This window comes from Rana temporaria, chromosome 4 (assembly GCF_905171775.1).
Source record: "Rana temporaria chromosome 4, aRanTem1.1, whole genome shotgun sequence".
NCBI classification, from domain to species: domain Eukaryota; kingdom Metazoa; phylum Chordata; class Amphibia; order Anura; family Ranidae; genus Rana; species Rana temporaria.
Genome location: NC_053492.1, coordinates 167,599,677 through 167,626,130, shown reverse-complemented (window position 1 = coordinate 167,626,130; position 26,454 = coordinate 167,599,677). Strand labels below are relative to the sequence as shown.

Genomic DNA, 26,454 nt, shown 5'->3' with positions numbered 1-26,454 from the left:
AAGATTTTATTTGTTCTATGTGTCAACATTGGAAGATTCCATCCCCCCCGCTGAACATTGTCGTTGAGAAATATGGAGTAAGGGGAAAATCTACATTTTAGAGTTGTCCCCAGTACAAGAGTTAGGCAACTTTCACACTGGCATTCTAATCATGTCTGCCTATCAGATATTCAGGTGGACCTGATTGGAAGGTTCATTCCCCTTTATGGATAGGCGGGTCTAAATGGACTTGTGTCTGTTTATATCCGCCTATCTCTGGGGCCAATTGGGTCTGGAAGGCTGCAATCTTAACCATTTTGGCGGAGTGGATCAACAGTAGCTGGGTGGAAAAAGACAGCAAAGTTAATTTTCTCCTGCTTTTTATATTCCTGTCGCACACATTCCTGGATCACTAGGCTCATCTATAGCGGGTGCTGCAGCTGGACATTGAATATATTATATTGAATATAGATTAATGCACATACTCTTCAGCAGACCATGGATCTTCAAATGCAGTCCAATGCTTTTATTTATCACATCACAAAAGAACAAGTGCAATGTTTCAGAGCCGGGCAGGATCTCTTTGTCAGGCATTTGATGAAAAACATTCATTTTCACCTGGCAACCCATTAGGGTTGGCAACTTTTAGTAAATTTACAAACAGTTTTAAAAATCCTTAATTTTTGCATCTGTCCATGAATGTCCATTATGGACATGCAGTCTGTGCTAATGGACATTCACTCACAGATACAAAAAGTATGGATTTTACAAACTGATCGTAAATTTGCTGAAAGTTGGCAAACCCTGTCACCCACAAAGCAGAGCAGTTTATGCAGAGCAGAATCAGATGTGCCATCCGTCCCGCTCTGCTATGATCAGTGGGAAGGACAATAATGCCCTGATGATGAGAATGGAGTCTGCCCCATGTGAAAGGGGTCTTAAAGCGGAACCAAACCTAAATTGTAAAAAACTACAAGCGGCAGCTCTTTATTGCAGAAAATGTAACCGTGGAAGGTGGAGGTGAGAACTTTTGGAAATTTAGTTTTGCTTTAAGTGATAATTTTCCAAGAAGTAATACTCCATATTCCCATCGCACACATTCCTGGAAAAAGCTCTAGAATTTGGGGTGCTGTATCAACCACAGCCTGAAGACTAGATCAATGACGATATTTTCCAGCACACCACACATCATCAATGAGCATGCAGACTAGTCTCAGGCAATGCACACTTTTAGAAACTACAGAGTGTCTGCTCTTTCAGTAAGGCAGACCTTATTAGTGGGACAAGGAAATCAGCAGCAAAGCCTGCTTAGATAATATGTTTGAATGGCTGTCTCATGAACAGGTTTATTCAAAATATAGCCACAATGTATAACAGTGGTCTCCAAACTACATCCCGAGGACATAGGATACAGACCAGGTACCTATTTATTAAAGAATGCCTGATCATTTTACTTCATCATAACTTACTCACAAAACAAACCGCAATCACGTGTTCATACAGTCTTAGCAATAAAGTTGTTCAGTTTCATATATCATGCCTTTGTTTTTTGTCCCTAGCCTGGACAAGCACTTACTGTCCCACACAGAGGAGAGGGAGTATAAATGTGACCAGTGCCCCAAAGCCTTTAACTGGAAGTCTAACTTGATTCGCCATCAAATGTCACATGATACTGGAAAGCACTATGAATGTGAGAACTGCTCCAAGGTAATGTGAATTTGTGTTTGGTCATTTCATTGTACGAGCCAAGCTGACTGTTTAATTGCCTGAATAACTTCCAAATTATTTTTATATTTAAACCCCCCCCCCCTCTGACCATAGAACATGGATATGTCCATTTTCACCCAATAATGGAAAGACTATACGAGTAAGCTCTGTATAGGGCTAAATGCATCAGAGGGAGGAGTTAGGCAGGATGTGAGTAGGCATTCTGATTAATAAAGTTGTACATCAGAGTGTGCTGTGTGGCCTCTTTTTTCATAACACATGACATGTTGGCTTGTATGAGCCTGGAAATTTGTGGGTCTCAAATCAAGCATTGTTATTGTGTTGAAAATTTGTGTCTACTTCTAAATGTTGAACCATAGGCCTACTTGTATATTACAGCGTGCACATTCATTACATTTCCATGTGATTATATTGGTATTATAAGAAACATTAATAACCACCAACTGCATTGGTTTGTTATTCAGAATTCTGCAGTTCTTAGAGCTGAACTCCAGGATTATTAACATTATTATTATTATATTGCCAACAATGTTTTTAGTACTTTACAAAACAAAGGGTGGGAGAACCTTGCTTGTGAGAGCTTACAAACTAAAAGGAAGGGGCACGTGACATACTGTAAAAGGTAATACCTGTGACTGATGAACTGATGGAGAAAGTTCAGTTTTTAGGTATAGGAGAGATAGGTTTCTCTAAAGAGATAAGAGGGGGTGGAGTCCCAGAGATTCTGGTTGCAGTATGTTGTTAGCATTTTTTATTTTATTTGTTGGACAAATGGAAGCCAGGGAAGTGCATGGCAAAGAGTGGCGGTGGCCATTAACCCATCTGTAAAGAAGATAAGTCTGGCAGTATCATTCACGATAGACTGAGATAAGCAAAAAATTGTCTGAATAAAAGAGCCATGCATATTCTTATTTGAATCTGGTTGTGCTTTGGGTATTTTCTTCTATATTTGTGCAGTAGTCTAGTATAAAATGTTGCCTCCGTGCAGGAGCTTCCTATAATAAAGACCAGTCACTGCTGCCCTCTCTCCTTGTGAATGGTGACTGGTCTTGTATCCTCCCCTTCCTGTAGATTTCTACAGGCAGCCTTTAATGGGTGGGGCCTGCTGGTCCCTCCCACAGCTGTTTTCTGTATAAGATAGCAGCACAGTAAATGATGTCACTGCTACTTTTGCAAGGTGATAACTGGTTTTGGGAAGGCATTTGATGCATATAAAATATATTTATATTTTGTGGCAATATCTACAGTAAATTAAAGTTGTTGTGCCTATAGTTCTGCTTTAAAATAAATTACTATTGTAAATATGAGATATCGTTATTCTTTTTATAGAAGATCTGACTAATGTGTACTCATTTCCTAGCAGGTTTTCACGGATCCCAGCAACCTCCAAAGGCACATACGGTCCCAGCATGTTGGCGCTCGGGCTCATGCCTGTTCAGAGTGTGGTAAAACTTTTGCAACTTCATCAGGTCTTAAGCAACACAAGCACATCCACAGTAGTGTAAAGCCCTTTGTATGTAAGTAACATTTTTTTTATTGTTTTTTCCTTTAAACTTTGCTGTTGTTTTTATTTTTGCTACAAGACATTAACAAATAGGAAGCAAAGGATGGGAACATCCTGTAGGAACAGCCCTCAGGACTCAAAAGAAGCCTGTTCATTGTATACCTGAGACAGTCATTGTGCTGATTGTAAAGAACAGCCAATACAGTGAAGAATATAATAACACATTCAAACAGTTGACAGAAATTAACTTCATTTTGAAGTCCTTTTTTAATTTAACCAGTTTCCAGCTATGCAAAGAATGCAAGTCATAGCCAGGCCAATTATTTGTGAGCTTTCAGGATTTGATTTATTGGCATTGAACAAATGACCTGTAAGTGAATTAACAATAGCATATTATGCTATCATTTTGTATCAAATTATTGAAGGTATTTAGTAATAGTTTTAAATCATTTGTGTTTTCAGCACTAGCATATTCCTTTTAGACTGTCTATTGGTTTCTGTACACTTAATCATCATACAATGATATGTATTGATAACAAACTAAAATTACCTCTGCAAACAATTATTTTCCAGCATGTTGGTAAAGAATTCTGCAGACATTCACTATTTTTTCAAAACTGTCATTTTGCTATGCAAAAATCTTTAATTGCCATCCTCAGCCATTGAGATATTTGCTGAAGCTTATCGAAAACGGTTTCCTGTACTGTACAGGCCTTTATAGCCTGTACATATACACTGAGATATTAGAGGAGCGCACAAGAATAACATAGGACTTGTTACTATTGGGAAATGTAAAAATAGGAAATATTTCTTTATTTTAATTAATTGTTAATGTAACTGTTTTACTCTGGGGCCTCGTGCACACGAGTTTCCCGGCAAAAACCAGCAAGAAACTTGCTGTTTTTTTTTTTTGCCGAGGAAACCGGTCGTGTGTACATTTTTCGACGAGGAAACTGTCGAGGAACTCGTCGAGCCAAAAAGAGAGAATGGAAAAAATTGGCACGTTGAGTTCCTCGACAACCTAACAAGAAACTCGACGAGCAAAACAATGTGTTTCGCCCGTCGAGTTCCTCGGTCGTGTGTACGAGGCCTGACTTTGCTGGACAGATATTTGAAATCTGCTAGTTCAGTTATATGGTGAACTAGTAAAGAGATCCATTGGACCTAATTCTCTTAGTGAGTGTAAAGCAGGCTCCAGACTCTAACCAACAAAAGTCAGGTCTATGAGTGGGTTAATATATGGATCTAGCTTTTATTGAGGGGTACGGTGTGCATGGAATTGTAGGGTAGGATTCCCCAACAACTGGAATTGTATATACTTAACAAGGAGGTACCACAGTCCAGAGGAGCAGCTGTAGCGAGACGATCAGTCCACAAACCTAAAGAATTTCTTCAGTGCAGCAAATCTATGATTTATGACCATCCACTCAATGTAGATAGCCCTGATTCATTACAAATTTGGGTTCAGATGTGCTGATTCACTCAGCTCAATCTAACAATTCAATGTATAGCAAGTCAGACAGAAATAAAAGTTGGTGATGATCTTTCTCTTTCAGTATTTCTGAGACAGTCCTTCTTCTACTTCCTTACAAATTGTAGGAGTGCGCCCCAGTAAAGTTTTTGTAATTTTAAAGGGACACTGGATTTGGAGTCCTCTCACCACGGTAGGAACTCTCTGAACTCCAGGCATATCTAAGCAGATTAGCAAAAGGGTCCTCTCTTGCAAGCTTGCACCCAGCAGTAGTAGCCAAAGGTCCTCTCTTGATGGTCAGGGGTCTGCTGTTGGTCACAGTCACATGCAGCAAGTAAAACACTGATCACAATGCAGACTCTCAGAATCCAGGTCCCATCACATGTAGCACTGCACACAGTATGAAGGTAGCAGCAGTCTCTGATCAGCCCTCTTCTGCTGGGCAGCACAGCATCAGATAGCTGCATCAAACTCAAGTCGTACACCACTGTTCCCCTTTCACTGCAACCTTGTGGTGCCCTCTCACAGCTTCTTAGCAATGAAAATGGTCTGCAGCAGCACATGGTTCCAAGATTGGCTTCCTCTCTGCATTCTGCAGGCTGGTGGCACAACAAAGCTCCCTTTTCCCAACAGTCCAGTTCAATTTCTCCTTGCTCTGTTGCATCGACCAATTACCGTCCTCCAGATCCAACTAAGATGGCTGCCTCCTGCACTTGAGATACTACATAGATTAGCATTGCAAAGTGGTCTCCTTATAGAGGACTGCTGCACTTCTGCATTAGTGAATATTCAGTTTAACCCTGTCCACACTACAGAAGGATAATGCAGCAACAAAAAAGGAAGATGTTCCACAGCAGCTATTAGCGCAAGTTACACCAGCACAGACATCTGGTTTAATCCATTGGTGTGCTTATTGCTGTTGGTAGAGACACGTAGCATTGCCACCATAGAATGGAGGCACAGGATTGAATGTTACTTACACATTTCTGCTGTAGCAAAGGAAGCAGTGTTAGCAACTGGTATCAAGTTCATGGCTTAGGGGGTTTATGACAGCAAGGTACCCAGCTTTGAGCCAATTTTATGAAATTGTGTCTCTTGCTTTTTCCACCTCTGACATGAAAAATTAACAAAGCATATCTTTCTATAGTGTGTATATATCTCAATCCAAAGCACTGAGAGTAATTTCGGTCTGCAGTCTGGTTCCTCTGCTGTCTACACGAGTCACTTTAACAGGCCTTGTTGCCTCCAAGAGATTGGGGGAGCAAGGGAGGGGAGCTTCAACACACAGCCTGTGATTGACAGCCTCAGATGTGAATGCTTCCCTGTAAGATTTTGTAAAGGGGTATGTCCCTTCCTTTCACTCAGGTCTCAGATTACACTCAGCACTCATTGGGTTGTGCAGTGTGTGACATCAGATCTCTGCCCCCTGCCTCTGAAAGTTCAGAAAAGCTGTGTAAATTCTGGAAATGGCCGCAGATAAACAGGTACAAATTGTGAAGGTATCACCTGAGGCTAGTCACTTCACTGGGTATGTTTGAAGGTTAACAGCTACCTTAATAGCTCTCCTTTAAGTCTTTCAACACTATGTCTAAAATGATTGAAGACTGCAACATGAATGGTTGTTATAATCATCATTCCCCTGTAGAGGTTCCTTGGATGACTCCATGTCCAAGAAGAAGCCTTGAGATATACTGGATGAGTCTCACATGCTGTATACTTGATAAAGCACTCTTGTGCTTCAAATCGTTCACGTTACATGTTCTGGGATGTTCCAAACATCCCAGTAATTCCATCCTTTCTTCCTGTGATTACATAATTTGGAATGTTTCAAAGTTGTGCAGTGAAAGTGTTTTACATGCTAAGGTGCTATCTGTTTCCATCCAAGGGCCACACACAGTGTACAGCACACCAGTCTGTTTATGGCAACTGTCTCTTATTACACTATTCTGTTCAAACATGAGCAAAGGCTCACCGAAACAAAGGTAATTACTCACTGCCTTTGCAAACTGTTCAGGTCCTCCAAATAGAAACCACATGCTATAATTGGTCTGGAATATTCAGCAGACTGCTTAATGTGTTTAATAAGCAGAAAATATGCAATTTTGACTGCTATCTTATTCCAGTCTTCCCCATAAATGACAAATTGAGCACGCTAGATGTTGATAGGATAATGCTCACGGGGGCATTGGATTTGTCTAAGTTGTAGTGGTTGTTGCAAAGTGATGAAAGATGCTAAAGGATGTGATCATGTACGTTCTTCCATGTGAACATCAGTACTGGAGGTGGCGGGACAGAAGAAGAGTGTCTATTGTTGGTTAAGTGTACTGTATGGAAACTATTAGCCCATCTGGTTTACTTAAAGCCAAATAATATGTACAGGGTGATTTCACAGAGACTTGTTCTGTTTTCCAAAATTGCTCAAAGGCCACATTAATGCAGAATCCCTTCTTGTGCGATGTGTGAGGCCAATCACCACAGAAGGATATAATACATTGCCTGTCCCTTCACTCTCTGTGGATTTAATCTTCTTAATTAGTATAATAGCATTTTTACTGTTCCGTCATTAGCAAGTAACCATTAAGGCTTTTTCTTGTATTGTCTCATTAGTCAATGAACAAAATAGACTTCTAAGAAGTGATCATTTTAAAATGAAAGTGGGTCCAATAAATGCCTTTCCACAATGTCCCCCCTATAATAGGACTGAATATGAGTATAAATATAAAATACTCTCCATGTGAAAAGAAAAGTATGTTTTTAACCCATTTATGCCTATGGTTAAATTTGCGCATTACAACATCAGGAACATTATTTTATTCTGCAGTGAACTACGATGATCCCAAATTCTATTGATTCAGCCAGTGAGCCAGTTCTTAAAGTGTTACTAAACCCAGGACCCTGCATTCAATATTTGGTCTCCCACAGTACACAGAACATGGACATGCAATTATTTTAGTAAATATAAACTGCTAAATATCTATTTTCATCATAGGCATGCGTACAGGGTGTGCCAGGTGTGCCCAGGCACACCCTAATCACCCTGTGCAGCACAATTTCCCACCACTGCCCTGGCTCCCTCCCCTCCTCCTGCAGTGCTTCTGGCTTTCCTCCACTCCTCTCCTGCCGACTGTTGCTGTGGGGATGTTTTAGGATAAGTGGGGAAGGGGTCAGAAAATATGTAATTTACTGTCCCCTTTTCTTTCCGAGTGAACATTGTGTGTGATCAATAGTGTGTGTGTTTGAGCTTGGGGGTGCACACCCTAATGCAATAGGCTGTGCACACCTATGTTTCTCATCTACAGTATATAGCAGTCTTGTGACTTCTATCAGTGTCTGATTAAAGCTTGAAGGAGGAGTTGTCAAGATTAGAAAACAGGCAGCGCCTGTTTCCTAATCTTGTCTCCACAGAGCTACTTCTTCTCTGCTAGCTGGCTAACAAACACATGGACTTATTTAAGCCTGGACTGCCCATTTTTTACCAATATTCTCCTCTATAACTGCTGATGTGGTGTATGCACCACCCCTATTGTACTCATACCCCAGTCTGGCACCTGCCTGCATCGCTCCCCTTGGCGCTCACCCCATCTCCTCTTTTCAGGAGGAGTTTTCATACTGCACTGGGATGTCCTTTCAGGATGCAGGACACCTGACCCTCTGTCTGGACAGGGGTGATTGGTTCTGTGCTGATCACATGCATTCTCCCAAGAAAATGAAAAAAAACCTCTCTAGCAATACACACCAAACTGAGCATGTGCAGCCTGATTTCATTTACTCTGTCTTATCTGGACATGTTTTGGAGAGAGCAAGAAGGGGAGGATCTGTGCATACAGGATCAAACAGCCTTTTACACAATGCAGAGGATTAACCCTTGTGTTCCACAGTGAGTACAACAAGCATGCTTTGCTGCATATACACACTGATTTTACTGTTGTGGGTTTAGTAACACTTTAAAAGCAGAGATAATCACACATGGCAATTGCTCATTTAATTATGATTTCAAGAATTTACAGACAGATTTTGAGTAAAGGTAACTTGGAAGTGCAGATGCTTCTGAAATTCTTTGTATTCTTATTGTGATGCTTTATTTATAATATGAGGTGATGCCAGGGTAAATATTTGAAAGATGACAGCAAGTGCTCTGGATTGTCAAGGACAAGGGTTTTCCAAGTGCTGGAAGGTTAGCCCTGGTGTGAGTGGAAGTCAGGGACGTGATTACAGTTCATGGGAACCAGCAATGCAGGATGAGATACATTCAATTTGGTTTCCTTCACATGCTTAAAATAGAGCTATTGTCAGTTTGGGCAGCCTGTCTCTAACCCTGCAAAAGGACTCTTACAAATGGCTCGGAATGCTCACTGTTTATAGTTCTGTGTCTTTGATGTGTGAATGATGAGAACATTGTGATCTGTAATACATCCTCTGCAGGTACAAGCAATCCTCCCTGTAAATGACACCCTCCACTGTAGTTGATTGCTGTGAATAGTCACAATTAAACTATGCTGTTAGGTCATTTTTAAACATATTTCTTTAAATATGGCTACCTCAAGATAGCTCATGAAAAATATAAATTTTGAAATACAGTAAGAAAGAGTAAACAAAGCAATACATTACAATGTGTTTTAGTGAGATTTTCAAGAAGAGTGAAAACTGTATGCACAGTATATGCTCATTACATTGTAAGGGAAACTGACTTTTCCCCATTTTAATTTGTAATATGAAATAGTAAATCATTTAAAAATGTATTTACTATGGAAAGCAAGAAAATGTTAATTTAGATCTCTTTTTATAGATGAAAATGTATTGTGAAAGTAATGCCATTAGTTTAGAGGCCTCTTTGTGATATTATAGTGCACTATAAGTGTAAAGCCAAATATCGGGTGACATCAGCTGGTTCAATAACTGGGTGACATTTGACCCACATGTACGGCAGCCAGTCCAACCGAAACTGGGCATATGCCTGGCTTCTGTTGAAGGGGCATGACCAAAAAAGGTCTGCCAATCCATTGGCTGGGAGCACTGACCGTTTTTTCTGGCTGGGGGACGTCCCCCCTGTCAGAACACAATAGCACAGCAGGGGAGTTTGTTGTATTAACATCATATAGTTAGTACAGCAGCTCCTCCCGAGATCTCAGTTTTTTTTATTCAGCCCGCTTGGTTGAACGAAAAAAAATTAGTAATGTGTACAAGACTTTAGGCAGGCCATACATTATGCAATTTTCTTTCCTTCAATCACAGGTTGAAAAGAAAATAGCTTTATAACAGCAGGTAGTTTCCCAGTCGTCAGAATACAATGATCAATGCTGGCGCTATAGCTGTCAGCAGTCATCTAATGAAAAAACCCCACAACAGACTGGATGTACTGAAGTCAATCTATATATTGACTTCAGTACATCCAGCCTGCTTATAGAGTGATTGAACAGGCTCAATATTGTTCTATCTATGGCCAACTTTAGTGTTAGCCAGGTGTTATTTGAACTACAGTCATAGCCAAAAATATTGGCACCCCTGCACTTCTGTCAGATAATGGACCACTTTGCCCAGAAAATTGTTGCAATTACAAATGTTTGGGCATTCTCATGTTTATTTATTTTGTTTGTATTGGTATGACACAAAAAAGTGGAGAAACAAAAAGCCAAATGTGATATATTCCACGCAAAACTCAAAAAATGTACTGGACAAAATTATTGGCACCCTCAATTTAATATTTGGTAGCACACCTCTTGGAGAAAATAAAACTGAAATACATTGCTTCCTGTAACCTTCAATGAGTTTCTTACACCTCTCTACTGGAATTTTGGACCACTCTTCTTTCACCAGCTGCTCCAGGTCTCTCAGATTGGAAGGGATCCTTTTCCCAAATGCTGTTTTGAGATCTCTTCACAGGTGTTCTATGGGATTTAGATCTAGACTTATTACTGGCCAGTTCAGTACTCTCCAGCGCTTTGTCTTAAAGCATTTCTGGGTGCTTTTTGATGTGTGCTTTGGGTCATTGTCCTGCTGTAAGACCCATGACCTCTGACAGAATTCTTTGGTAGTCATCAGATTTCAATATGCCATGCACACAGTCAAGATATTCAGTGCCAGAAGCAGCAAAGCAACCCAAAACCTCAGTGAACCTCCACTGTGTTTGACTGTAGGGACTGTATTCTTTTCTATAAAGGCCTCATTTCTTTTTCTGAAAACAGTAGAATGATGGGCTTTACCAAAAAGCTGTAATTTTGTTTCATCTGTCCACAGCACATTCTCCCAAAAGGATTCTGGCTTCCTCAGGTAAGTTTTGGCAAACTCTTTGATCAACTTTTCTCTTGCATCCACGTCCAGGGAGATTAGCTACAGTGCCATGGGCTGTAAACTTCTTGATCTAGATCTCTGGAGATGGACTTGTAACCTTCAGATTGTCCATGCTTTTCCATAATTTTTGTTCTCAAATCTTCAGACAATTCTTTGCTGCTCTTTTCCCTTCTCCATGTTCCATGTGGCACACACAGACACAAAACAGAAAGGTGAAGTCAATTTTTCACCATTTTAACTGGTTGCCGGTGTGATTTCTATGTTGTCAGCACCTGTTAATTGATACAGGTGAGTTTAATTACAAGTTACAGGAGCACCACAAACTTATGTATTACAATTTTGAAAAGGTGCCAATAATTGTGTCCAGTCCAATTTTGGAGTTTTGCCTAGATTTGGCTTTTTGTTTATCCACTTTTTTGTGTCTTACCAATACAAACAAAATACATAAACATGAGAATGCCTAAACATTTGCAATTGCAACAATTTTATGGGTGAAGTGGTGCATTATCTGAGAGAAACAGTGGTGCCAATATTTTTGGCTATGACTCTATGTATATGACGTTGCTGCCACTCTGTAGTACTCATATTTTAGCTATGTTCCCTGCTAGTATAATGGAATGCTTTTTTTGCTTTTGATGCATGGGGGTTGATTTTCTAAAAGAACAGCAAATGTTCACCTTTGTAAATAACATTAATCTGTGTTCAATTCAACCAATCAATCATATATCAAAAGTGTATTTGTACAAGTGTATTGTATTTATTTATTCCTCTGACAAATTATTGGGTATTCAAAGTGAACTCAGGATCATCCTATGTACTATCATTCTCTTTGTGATCACGTGCTATAAAAAAAATCTTGTTTTTTAATATTCCTTAGGTTTGATTGGGTATCACCTTATTTAATATAATTCTTCTTTCAAATGAACAAACACATCTTTATAAATGAACATCCTCTGTTAATTTGGTGAACCAACCTTTATACTATCCAGTTTGCTAGTTACACTGTTTGACAACCTGTTACCTTATACAGTAGATGGTATTCATTATATATCTTACCACATGACTGTTCCCAGTAATTTTCTTGGATAACTGCCGGGAAAAAAAAGAGAACCAGCTCTCTTTTTTCTCGCCGGGATTTATTGGCGGTTTTTAACCCGGCAGTTTTCCTATGGGAAACACTGCGATGGAGCATACACATGGCCGGGATTCCTGACCAAAGCTAGGGGGAAAACGTTACAGAGCAGGTTCTCGGTTTTCCCCTCAGGTTTCCCGGTGGTAAAAAATCCCCTGGGAAACCTGTGCATGTGTACGAGGCTTAATACTAGTTATGATTATTTTTAATACATTATCTGTTAGCAACTTTCAAAGTTACTTCTTTACATAAAAAAACAGTTGACCTGGCTCCTTGCACAGAGTCTGGTCTATAGTATTCATGTAAGATCTAAGCTCCCAAACTCCTCCTAGCAAAGACACCTAAAATGGACCCTGTAGTATAGTGTCAATTTCAGAAAAGCTCTGCTAATTATCTCTGTTCTGCATCTTTCTTTCTTGTCAACTTCCTCATCTTTCATTGCTAAAAATCTTATGCTTCCTTTCATCCTTTCCACTATGCCATGCTGACATCAGTTTTAGTCATTAGTTATTTTCTGGCTGAAAGAGAGACACATATAAAATGAGAAAGGTATTTTAAGATGGGCATCATATAGCCAAGAGTCAGTTCAAAGATTTCCATGGTTACTATAAGTGATGTTTTTGGCAAATAAAGTACACAATTCATGACCTGTATTAACCTCCCTGGCGGTCTTCCCGAGACTGACACGGGGTTAGATTTTCTTGCTACTATCGGTAACCCCGTGTCAGTCACGGGCTTGCCTCGCTAGATCCACAGGCACTTTTTACTTACCTTGTCCCTGGATCCAGCGATGCCACCGCGCTGTGTGAGCGAGCGGGACCTCGCTCGATTCACATAGTGCTTCCGTGTGACGCCGATCTCCGTTCCCTGCGACGTTACGACGCACGGGGACGGAGAACGGCGCCAAATTCAAAAACGTAAACAAACACTTTACATACAGTATACTGTAATCTTATAGATTACAGTACTGTATGTAAAAAAAACACACCCCCCTTGTCCCTAGTGGTCTGTCCTGTGTCATGCATGTCATTTTATATAATAAAAACGTTTCTTTCTCCCTGCAAACTGTAGATTGTCCATAGCAACCAAAAGTGTCCCTTTATGTCAAAAATAGTTTTAGATCAGCTAAAAAACAGCGATAATAAATTATAATCACTTGCAGAATTGTGCGATAGCGATTTGTGGGGAAATTCGTCATAAAAAAAAAAAAATAATGACAGCAACAATTCTGCAACTGAGCAAATTTCAGTGATTTTAATTTGATTACATTATTGAATAATTTTTATTATAATTATATTATTATTTGTTATAATTATTTATAATTATTTATTATATTATAATTTATAATTTTGTTTTTAAAAAAATGTCATACCTGGGATGCCTATTAGACTCTTGCTTGGTCAGATTTAAGTGAGTTATTTCTAAAAATGACAGACCTACAATATAAAACGCCAAATTTCCTTGCAAATAATGGTACCGCTTTCAGCACCTTTTTTCTGACAGAATCATACCGCCAGGGAGGTTAAGCGGGTTGGTAAAAAGGATATTTCAAAAGTGACAGGTTCTCTTTAAAAAAAAATTTACACAAGATCAAAGACTTGTACAACCCAAAATATATACTGAAAGATTTTAAAATGTATATTTTACACATACATAAGAGGAGTAAATATAGGGGTAAATGTTATAGGACAACTAATTTCTGACTATGGAAAGGTAATGGTTAGCATCACCGGGATCTATAGAGCATGGTGTCTAGAAAATATTTTGCACTAACTTTCTCGTGCTGCAGGGGCATCAGTGAACAGATGTCTATAATAACTATATACCTGTTTACTATTTGGTGGAGGTAGAAATACAAAGTTCAGCTTTCATAATGCCAAGTGTAAATGCAGGATCAGCAACTGATGGTCTCTAGTACTAAAACTGTGGAGTCTGTGCATTTTTAAGTAGCACATGGCAAGTCTTAGGCAGGCATCTAGTAATAAAAGTGCATAACAGTTAAGTTATTCCTTTTTTTTTTTTTTTTGAACAGGTGAAGTGTGCCATAAGTCTTACACTCAGTTTTCGAATCTTTGCCGACACAAACGTATGCACGCGGACTGCAGGACTCAAATCAAATGCAAAGACTGTGGACAAATGTTCAGCACGACATCATCACTTAATAAGCACAGACGATTTTGTGAAGGGAAGAATCACTTTGCTGCTGGAGGGTTATTTGGTCAAGGGATTTCACTTCCAGGGGCTTCATCTTTGGACAAAGCTTCTATGATCAATATGAACCATGCAAACGCAGGGCTTGCTGATTACTTTGGTGCTAGCCGGCATACTGCTGGCCTTACATTTCCAACAGCTCCTGGATTCTCTTTTGGTTTTCCTGGTCTTTTCCCCTCAGGTCTATATCATAGGCCCCCTCTAATACCTGCCAGCTCCCCAGTTAAAGGACTTCCCAGTATTGACCAGGTAAACAAGAGTCCCCATATGAACAGACCTCAGGTCTTACCAGCAACACAGGACATTTTGAAAGCACTGAGTAAGCACTCATCTCTGTGTGATTCAAAATCCACAGAATACTTAGGAGACAATAATGCTGACCAAAGGCCGCATGACAAAACCAGCGACCAATCAGAGAGCAGTGACCTTGATGATGTCAGCACTCCAAGCGGCAGTGACTTAGAGACCACTTCCGGCTCTGATCTCGAAAGTGATGTTGAAAGTGATAAGGAAAAAATCAAAGAAAATGGCAAAATATATAAAGAGAAAATGAGCCCACTGCAGAATCTTGCTGCATTAAACAGCAAGAGAGAATACAACAGCCATTCTGTTTTCTCACCATGTTTGGAGGAACAGACTGCTGTGTCTGGAGCTGTGAATGACTCCATAAAAGCTATCGCCTCTATTGCTGAAAAGTATTTTGGATCAACAGGACTTGTAGGCTTACCAGACAAAAAGGGTGGATCTTTACCTTACCCATCTATGTTTCCCCTTCCTTTTTTTCCAGCATTTTCCCAATCAGTATACCCATTTCCAGAGAGAGATGTAAGACCTACACCTCTTAAAGTGGAACCAGAATCCCCAAAAGAAATAAAGAAAGTTCAAAAGGGAAATGCAGAGTCCCCTTTTGATCTTACCATGAAGCGTAAAGAGGAAAAGGCGGTACCAAATGTACCCTCAAAGCCACTAACCCCGGCTTCTTCTAGTCCTGACCAGCCTTTGGACTTGAGTATGGGGGGAAGAAGTCGAGCTGGGCCAACAAAACAAGCAGAGCCATCCAGAAAGAACCATATATTTGGAGACAAAAAAGATTGTGATGTAGATCAATCAAAACATTCTGATCACTGTTTGCAACATGCCAGACCTGCACCTTTCTTCATGGATCCCATCTACAGGTAGATTTAAAAAATCTCTATATATAAAACAGCTTGTTTTATGTAAGATGTTCCCTTGTTTGTTATCACTAAGGAGCAATACAGTTACATATCAGTAGTACATATGATAATGAAAATTATCTGTAGTTTATAAGAATTGCAGTACCAATGACCTATGTCTCATAAAAAATGCATATACCGCATGAGCTATAAAATGGTGTAACATGTTTAAACCATATCACTGATGTTATATTGCCTACATGGTATGTGAATTGAATACATAAAACAAGTGATTTTTCTGGCAAAGAATGTAGTAATCATTATAAAAGTAAATGCAGAAATTGCAATGCCAGCCTTCATTTTAAGATCAGTTGGACCCATAGAATGCAGAATTATATTAAGTGTGGTTCAATAAAGTTTGATCTTGCTACAACAGAGATGCCAAATCCAGTTAGGCAATCTGTGAAAAAAAGCTAAACAGCTATAAAATAAACTTTCTTTAGTTATCTGTTTACTGATTCAAATACATTTGAGTGGCATACACTCAAAATCATCAATAGTCATATTCTAAAGGTAGTGCTGTTTTTTTTAAAGTTGGGCAGTTAACTAGGGAAATATACAACTACTTTGTACAACTTCAATAAGTTTATTGAAATTCAGTAAAACTCTTGGCAGGAATTAACACTGATGGCTATCCAACTTGGTATTATGGATTCTTTTATAAAGCAGAATCAGTATTTTGTCAGCGTTTAGATATAGTTTTATTGCTAGAAATCAGTTTTACAAATAAAGTGGAACTTTAAGAAAATTAAGTCCTGCTAGATCACTTCAGGCTGGCCCCTTTGCATGTATAGCTATGTAAAACATTACAATTAAGTGCCTATACTGTTTTAAATCCAGTAATACACTGTCTCACCCTGCTCTGCACATGCTCAGTTGCTCTCTATTTTTCGTCACTGTGCCAAAAATGTAGAGGCCGATCTGCTAACAGCCTAAAGATTTACTGCTGTTCAGGGGCTCTGGGCTTCAGCAAAACGGCAGCCTCCGGCGAGAAGAAACAGGAACAATGCTGGAGGCAAGTTATAGCACACACTAATTTTGGTAACATAATTATTAATGTGGAATGTATGTTCCTTGCTAAAAAAAAAAAACATTTTTTTATAAAGTTGTTATGGGTACAGTTCCACTTTAAGTCCCATCAGAGGATCCAGCAGTATGTTATCAAGAGAAATGGTCAATGAGGCCTTTCTCAACTGATATTTACACTGCATACTATACTTTATTTTAGATCTTTATTATCTTAATGTATTATCTTTTATGGAAGAAATATTTTGAGTGTTGTTTTATAAATAGGTACATGTTTAAATCAGTACTAGCCCCACCTTTTAAAATGTATCTTATGTTTTAGGGTAGAAAAAAGAAAATTATTAGATCCTCTTGAAATTCTAAAAGAAAAGTATTTAAGGCCTTCTCCTGGATTCTTATTCCATCCACAGGTATGTACATAATGAATATTCAGAATTACATATCCATGCGTCATAATGGCAAGAAGTATTGTTGTGGGACTAATTTTTCAACTTTCGAACATGGGAATAAATATCAAGTGACTAACTGGTACATTACAAGTTTTAAAGGCTAAGTTCACCTTTCTTTTTTTTTTTCAAAATTCCAACTCCCCTATGTACTAATGTAGCATTAATGTATTTATTTTGCAAAAATAAAACAAATTTGCAATAATTATACACAGGTTTATCTCACTCTCTTCATAGCTGTTTGAACACAATGCTCGATTATTTCTCCCCTACTTCCTAGTCAGACTTAAAGGGGTTGTAAAGGAAAACATTTTTTTATAATTAGCATCCTTTACCTGCAGCCATTCCTCTTTTCACTTCCTCATTGTTCGTTTTTGCTCAGAAGTTGCTCTATTTCTTCTCTGTTTTGTTCACTTACTGCTTGTCTGATTTTACTGACCACCGTGAAGGGAGGCTTTACTGCGGTGGTCAGTAACGTGCTCACCCCCTCCTGGGAACTACATCTGTGTGGCAGGACGCTCTCTACATGTTAGGGACTTCAAGGAGGTGTGAATTACTGGGCGTGCCGCAATTCATACTGGGAAATGTAGTTCTTACATGAACGAGCGATGCAAACCAGGAAGTGAATGATAGAACAGAAACTAGAACGCCGGAGGTGATATAGATGAAGGAATTTAATAGGTATTTACTCATTTTTTAACAGAATCATTACACTATTCTGTCTGTCTACCTTGCAGACATTAATTTTAGGCAACATTTTTTTTCCCTTTACAACTCCTTTAAGGAAGTAGTTGACCAGCTTAGGGTAGATGATGCAGGGTGTGTGCTAATGAGATCAGCTGGTCAACTCTTCCCTGTGTTATGACCTAAAGTCTGACCAGGAAGTAAGACAGAAGTAATGGAGCAGTGTGTTTAAACAGCTATGAAGAGAGTGAGGTAAGCTTGTGTAGAATTAATTGAATTTTATTTTGTAAAGTAGATTAATGCTATATTGGTACATAGGGGAGCTGAAAGTTAGAAAAGAAAAAAAGATGAACTTAGCCTTTAAATTATGAAATATTTGCCAACATCAGAGGTGTTCAGCTTTATTTATGATATAGTTTCAAACATCATTTAGCCATGTTTATGTGATCATCAACTATCTATTTGCCACTGTTTTGGTTGCCTTGTATGATCTATCAGAGAGATAGCTTGTATAAAAGCTGACCCAAACAGTGATTCTTAAAGTGGAGGTTCACCCAAAAAAATAAATTTTTAACATTAGATTGAGGCTAATTATGGGAAGCAGAATCGGGTGTTTTGTTTAAAATCAATGCAGTACTTACCGTTTCAGAGATAGATGTTCTCCGTGGCTTCCGGGTATGGGCTGCGGGACTGGGCGTTCCTATTTGATTGACAGCCTTCCGACCGTCGCATACAGCGCGTCTTAAGTTTCCGAAAGTAGCCGAACGTCGGTGCGCAGGCGCCGTATAGAGCCGCACCGACGTTCGGCAACTCGTAACGCGCTGTATGTGACCGTCGGAAGGCTGTCAATCAAATAGGAACGCCCAGTCCCGAAGACCATACCCGGAAGCGGCAGAGAACATCTATCTCTAAAACAGTAAATACTGCATTAATTTAAAAAAAAACACCCAATTCTGCTTCCCGTAATTAGCCTCAATCTAATGTTAATTTTTTTTTCGGGTGAACCCCCGCTTTAAAGCACATTCAAAGTCCTGACATAGGTTGTACCTAGTTGATCTGTATGTGGAATGTGATCATTATAAACAATACATGTTGGTTACCAAAGCTGTTACCAGAATGGGGCAATTATTTAAAATTACCAACTTGCTTTATTTAAAACTAAGCACTACACATGAAGTGGTAGATGCAGTATTTGACACATTCTGTTTATCACACCCTAATATTATAGGCATATTAACACCATGACAGTGCTTTTCCTTTATAATCAGATATCTGGGTGCTTATTTATTTTAAAATTACTTATTTCTCCTTTAGGATGAGATAGCCACTTAACTGTTGAACTTTTTATCATGATGCATATAGAATGGTTAATGAGCTCAAGTGAACTACAAAATAGATGAGATTGTTTTGAAACATGAGCTACTTGAATCAGCCATGAATTGCCAGCAAATGTTACCTTTATGGATGCACAAGACACAACTGCGGAGGCTATGAATAACGTAGAAAGTGACTTACAGCTTCTTTCTAATTAGTATAATGTATTGACATCTCCAGACAGGTGCACTCACTCTTCTCAACAAAGAGGCCTTTCTCCACTAGGGAGTAAATGCATCAGCCGGGCTTGTTTGCCAGGAGAAAATGTATTAACCTAATAGTGTGATATTGGAAGACTTTTGCAAGGACAGTTTTAAAAGTGCATTTGGTCCACATCCAAGTATGCACTCATTTGCAAGGAAAGAACCGCCTAATATTATTGTGTATCTCGAGATTCCTACACTAACCTCAAAAATGTATTTTGGATGTATTTGAAGTGTTAGCTGTGGTCTATATTTCAGCATCGTAAACACTGCCATCTTTAGGCACTTATAATATAATAATAATGCTAGTTTCTTATAAGAACCTATGGTGCATAGACTCCAACAAAATTGTAGAAACTGTATTGTATGTATGATCGGCTACATAGCTGTGATGTTTGTCATACTGTAGCATAGTTTTAATATTTATGTATTGCCACTTCTTTTACTAATCTTAGAAAAACAATTAATAGCACTACAGTATAATACAAAATTTAGGAATATATGAGATCCAACAACATTTTAAGTGTTGTTTAAAGACAAAAACTAGTTTAAACTAAGTAGCAGAAATACCTATTTACACTAATTAGTGAAAGCCTTGTGACTTTAGCTAAATATCAAAATCTTAAAAACAATTGCAAAAAAGGAAATGTGTATGATTTTAATTACAGCATATACTTTCTTTCACAGTTTCTTACACAGCTTAGTGATTCTTAATGGTGCATGATTTCCAAACAGTGCCCATGGATCAGTTTTTCGTATGCATAGTTGATTTTTAAAACAGATTTATAGGCATTCAGAGTTCTTTGAAACACCCTCTAGAACAAATACACAGACTCAATAAATAATGCAAAGATCATTGTGCAAAGTGCAGTAACAATTAGCAGCCAATAGCAATTGACAATCATCTTACATTTTTTGGACTCCCTATGGCAGTGATGGTGAACCTTGGCACCCCAGATGTTTTGGAACCATGATGCTCATGAACGCTGCAGTGTAGTTGAGCATCATGGGAAATGTAGTTCCAAAACATCTGGGCTGCTAAGATTCACCATCACAGACCTAGGGCATATGTAGTTGGCACACTATCACCTCTCCTTTCAATAACCTTTTAAGAGTTTGTTGATTGCAATAGTGTAAAATTATTTATTATTACATTACAGCATATTCAACATTTCTGTTTATTCATTATTATTATTATTATTATTATTATTATTATTATTATTTGTATTAATGTATTTGATCTTCTGAGACTCACCACCCTAAAAGTTAACCTTTCCTTTTTTTTATTAATTTTGACAGTTCCCTATGCCTGATCAAAGAACGTGGGTAAGTAATTTTGGTGTTTTTGTAACCAATTTGAAACATGTTAACTGTATTGCTTGTATTTATAATTTTGATATACAGTGGGTATAAATGTTGCTAACATTTTTAATGGCAGTGCTTGTGATTCAGTGCAATGCCATAATAACACATGTGTCCCAAAATAAACATATCACATAGTAAAATGTCTGCAGGATATAGTTTTGAATGGGATAGCCTTCTACAATTATTTCCTGTTCTAAAGATGTGTTATTGATACATTTTGATTTCCCTTAGAAGTTCATTTTAAGCAACTTTTTAGTGGAAAAGCTATATTAATTATATTATAATCTGTATGGACAAAAACGAGGAAAAGCCTCCTCCTTGCTTCCTTTGCCTACAAACACAGTCCTACCGTCCCTAATGTTACATTGTATATATAGCCAAATATTTTTTTTCTAGTTTCGGATTGAGTGGGAAAGGATTAGTACACCTGTCAGCTTTTTATTGTTGCCTGTTTCTCTGTTGCAGATTTTCCTTCACTTCCTGTTTGGTAAAAAAGGTATCACCAGGACAGGAAGTGAGGGGAAAACTCATTATTGTGGCACGACACACTAGGGGTTCTAACCTTTCCCCACTCCACCCCAAACTAGAATTTTTTTTGGCTATAGATATCCTTTAAGTTTGGCCTAGGCCCATGTATGGTCAGCCACAGAGAAAAGACAGATGGGAAATGTGACTACAACTTTATAATAAGCTGAACATTTTCCTACACATTTCTGTTACACTAACAAATCCAGAGGCCACATAACAAAAACCTAGCTTGACCTGTATGTCTAACAATACATGTTCAAGTCAGGGATCACACTGACTGAAGTTACAGCATGTGGTTAGTGAATCCAGATTGTTTATCTCAATAGTGCAGAAGATTGAAAAGAATGCTGTACTCTGTTTCAGCAGATAATTAGATACAGAACTCATACATTTACATGTATCTATGAGTATGTGCATATGAGTATATATATATATATATATATATATATATATATATATACATACATATACATATACATACACATGTATAACGTTATTTCTGTGGTCATATACACAAAGCCATGTCTTGTAATTTACCTAAGTGGATGAAATTGATTGGAATATATTATCCGTATAATTTGTAACATAACACCCTTCGTTGTAGAGGAATTTGTTTTAAAATGCTGATTTAATTTTAATGTCCAAAGCTTCTCAGGAAGTGGTTACAATCCCTGGGCATGTTTGAAAATTAACTCTTACAACTTATCATTGGCAAGCCTCTCCTAGCTGCCTGGAAGAATTCCATAACATTTTGAAGGCAAAGCGGCTCATTCTAATAATTACACTCAAAGATTGCATTGCCTCTGTGTATATTACATAGGCGCATGTGAGGTCAGCGTTGTGCTGGCAAGTCTAGAGCCAGATCTTATGAAGCTCTTTATATGTAATGTTAGTAATTGAAAATAAAACCAGCCCTGAACATGGCTTGCAGCTATCAGTAGATATTACAGTAATGGGCTTTGTGAGCTATTTCCCATGTAAATGGGCTATGATTTTAGAATCTCTCAGAGCACAAAAATGTCAAGTGATTTAAAACCTCTAGATAATGAAACCGAGTAGAGTATTAAATGGATATAAATAAAATATATTTATTATCTTTAGTGAAGTACCTATTATCCCTAACCATAATATGTGCTATTTTAACCTCTGCGCTTTTTTCATCATTGCTAATCAGACTATAGGGCAAAGGTCATTTTTCATTCACAAAACATTTTCCCATTAAACCTACCCAAATACTGAATTGATTTCTTACCCAGAGCAGTCAGACTAGATTATAAGCTCTAGAATTCGGAATGCGTGTGATAAAAAATTGATTTTTAATAAATAAAAAAATAGAAGGGGAAAAAAGCTGAAAATGCTAATTCTCCAGATGCTTGGGTTAGAAAATGGCATTGCTCTGCTGGGATGGAATTACCTGCTATGAGATCAGCAGCAACATTACAGAGCTGTCTGCCCTATGATCAGTAGGTGTCAAGATCCTTCATGTTGACAAATGTGCTGTCCATAAGCATCTGTGGAGAATGTATTTGCAGCAGCATGATTATGAATCAAACCTATGTGAGCCTGCAACCCTCACTGCATCCCAGGCCTGTTGTATTTGCTGTATGACAAGTAAATGCATCTTGACTTCCCTTGGAGATTTTTCCCCCCGTTCTGTGTTTGAAAGACACACAGCAAATTGGGAATGGTATTCTGTATGCTGCAATTTGTAACTACCATTAAAAGCTGTAAGCATGGAATGGCAAGGCAAGGCTGAATGTCACAGGGAAAACAGAATATTATACATAAAAACAGAATAAAACCTAAGGCATTGCCAGAAGATAGTGAAAGATCTGCAGTTCTCTAAGCTCGTTTGGATTTCCCCAAAGGTGTAACTACAGTATTAGGAGTAGTAGCAGAACCTTGTCTAGCAATGGCACTTGAGGTTTGGCTATTTTTTTTTCACTGTTTACAGAAAACATTTGTATCAAACTAGGTTACATTAATGTTATAGCAGGTAGAAATAGCAACCAATTGTTCATTAGCTTTTGGGGCAAAATATTTTCCCCCACATTGAATAGATTCCTAACCAGTGCTTCTTGTCTTACCTTGTTCCATCCCAGCAACTAGCACTTATTGCCTCCACAGAGGAAGTATAATGACTAAACAATGTTGATAATTAGAAAAGACTGTGCATGTAATATCTCAAAGTGTAGTATAGTTTAACACATACACATTTGACCATGTTTTATCCCTTTAATGATCCCCAAGTTTCCAATTGTGGGCTGATATCGCACAGCATTTTTTTGGACTAAGTGGTATCAGCTCTGCCCAGTTAGTTTTAGTAAACTACTCAACAACGCGTCGCTCATGGTCTTTATCGCTAAAGTATAGGCACCGATTGACTTGTAGCCCTAGGGCCAGGAGGGCTAAATAAACTCTTTGAGATTACACAGAACATAGGACACAGGGCAGTTCTAAATTTCCGACAGATCACCATTTATTTTCGCACTTTCAATGGTATATTTAACAGACCAAAGGGGAGCAAATAAGAGTAGTTCATTGTTTACATATAATTTTAATATTGGTGTTTGAATTATAGAGTTTTCTGATATTTCATTGAAGCCTCCAGTTAGTGTTTTAAACTAACGGTTTTACAATGAGAAGAGAGCCCATACTCTAAATCCTTTTTTTTTCAATATGGAATCTATCATTATGTAGGGTTTTATGAACATGGCCAAGCAGATGGAATTTTTTTTGTCTTGTTAATGGTATTTTGGGATACATCTGTTATTGAACAGACCACCTGTGTGGAAAGAAAATGAGCTGGCATCCGCACGGTTATATAAATGGTTGTTAAACATAAAATATATCTTATCAAGAATACACTGAAATAAATGCTAACATGCAAGCAAACTTAATTGGGTGCCTGAATTTCTTTTCAAGTTTTTTTTATTGACTTTGGATTTAAATATAATGTTACATTATACTGCAGAAATGTGCATAGTATTTTTACTGTGTGAGTCATAACCTAGACTTATTAGATTTGCTGGTGAGCTTTTGAAGATTGTATTTAATATAGTATTGTACTGTCCTACTAGTGCACAAATTATTCCTAGTTTTATCATACTTTACTTTAGTTTAAAGAACAATCATTATTATTAGTTGAAGTACAACTTATAACACTCAGTTAGATTTCACCTTTCTAACAGGAATTCTGTTATGATGCAAAACACCTGTGTGATTAGTCTTTTAATGGTAGCAGCCATAACCTAACTATGAGTACAAGTTCCATAGCTAGTGTTAGCCAACAGATTTGGCAAAAAAATCAGGGAGTGACTACCTCTGCTGTGGCCTACTCACAGGATGTTGCTTCACAGGAAAACCCCCTGACACATATAGTAGACCGATATGTGAAATATAGTAGACTGATATGTGAAATGTGGCTGCTGATTGCTTGCACGAATGATGACTGCTGATTGGAATAGGGCACCTTAATATAATGATTAAGCTTTATGTTAACAAGATAACAAGATTTAATTTTTTACCATTTTAGAACCTTTAATAAATGCTATCCTATCCTAAAGCTTAACAGTATGCCTTTGTTATTACTTGCAGATGTCAGCAATAGAAAATATGGCAGAAAAGCTGGAGAATTTTAATGCCCTTAAACCTGAGGCTAGTGAGCTTATTCAATCTGTTCCTTCCATGTTTAACTTTCGAACCTCATCGTCTGCCCTTCCAGAAAATATTCTTCGAAAAGGAAAAGAACGATATACCTGCAGGTACAAAAACATATGAATATGATTTGGAGCTCTAATGGCTACTTAGATAAAATGACATGATGGATGTAATTGAGAGATAATGATTGAGTAGGTAGATATGGACATACTGTCAATGAAATGCTGTCCATAGGGTGATATTTGTTGCCCAATGAAGCCTGTTTCAACTGAATCGGACATTAGCTGAATGGTGTATAAAAGCAGCAGACATTCCTGCAGCCTACTGTTTTCAGGGAAGAGAAAACAACTCTTCAGACAAGTACTGCAGGTGGCATTGTTGACCTCTCCCTTGGGAATGGAAGTTCCCTGGTTATCATACTGCTGCTTTGGCTTCACTGCTTTCTGAGTGTCTGACCCATAACAAGCATGCATTAAAGCCAGACATAGCCAGGCAAGTAGCATTTTCAAAAGACGGCCTGTAATGGAGGACCTTGTAGTTTTTTCTAAGGAAAGTGTCAGTTTAAAATCTTTGTGCTATTACTAGTGATAGCATTGCATGCAATAATATGAGCTCAACAGGCTACCCAAGCATACATATATTCTGTGACATTGACAAGAAAAACATGTACTGAGGGTTAGAACCTGCTTGAGGTCTAAGGCCACCTAAAGAAGCTTCAAGAAGGAAGGACATCTTGTAATAGCATATATATATGTGTAGGGTTGGTTAAAAGAATAATATTGTTAATGACCTAAAGATAACAAATGATGATTACATAGGGCAGCATTTGGGAAAAATAGCCATAATTTCTGGTGAAAAGCTGCATGCATGGGCAGAGCTTGTTTTAAAATGTACACTAACCCAGCCCTATACATTGGAAATCCCACCAAATAGGAGGCTGGTATGCCAGTAATACACTTGCACCCCAAAAGATGTATTGGAACAGTGCCCCAGCAAGTTGTTAATTATACTAGAGCTTAGAGGAAAGGATGGAGACCTCTGTAGGGTAGAAACACATGCACATTTGTGAAATCCCACAACATTCAAATGCACTGAGAATGGTAGCTTCACCATGACGGCTTACACCTGCTGTAGTGAACAGGGAAGAGAAAAAAACATAAAGACTATTATAATAGTATGTACATTGGGGAAGAGCCTGTAGATATTGACAGAGTAAACTGAAAAAAGGGTGAAGATAAAGTAATGATTTGTAGAGTCCTTTGTGTGAGAGGCATTTTTTCATAGACACCTTAGTTCTGGATTAACTCTGTGGGGGTGAAACAAGTAATAAAACAGTAATGTTCTTTTGTTGGAAAGTGAATTTCTTATCTATTTGCTTAGGTACTGTGGGAAGATTTTCCCAAGATCTGCGAATCTAACGCGGCATCTACGGACTCACACAGGAGAACAGCCTTACCGGTATGAAATATTTCAGATCTTATCAGTTTTGTTATTGCTATTCAAATAAACCCTTAAACTACTTGACGTTATTCACCCACAATATTGCTGCTTTTAGAGCTTGGTGTATGTGCAGCTTTCTAATCTCAAAACCAATTTTATGTAGAACTATCCTTTAAAGGGTATATAATGAGTGGTTTTGTA

The 26,454-nt window shown here is 38.2% G+C and overlaps 1 protein-coding gene across 3 annotated transcripts in view; it reads left to right on the top strand.

Moving 5' to 3' along the window:
* Positions 1-26,454, top strand: part of MECOM (MDS1 and EVI1 complex locus) — a 687,285-nt gene that overhangs the window by 641,711 nt on the left and 19,120 nt on the right. For 2 of the 3 annotated variants that reach the window (XM_040349314.1, XM_040349316.1), the window contains 7 exons: positions 1,539-1,686; positions 3,068-3,224; positions 14,135-15,488; positions 16,876-16,963; positions 20,560-20,586; positions 24,751-24,917; positions 26,194-26,271. In XM_040349314.1, the coding sequence (XP_040205248.1) occupies positions 1,539-1,686; positions 3,068-3,224; positions 14,135-15,488; positions 16,876-16,963; positions 20,560-20,586; positions 24,751-24,917; positions 26,194-26,271 (2,019 nt within the window). The remainder of the gene's footprint in view (positions 1-1,538; positions 1,687-3,067; positions 3,225-14,134; positions 15,489-16,875; positions 16,964-20,559; positions 20,587-24,750; positions 24,918-26,193; positions 26,272-26,454) is intronic. The other variant, XM_040349315.1, reaches the window with a different exon arrangement.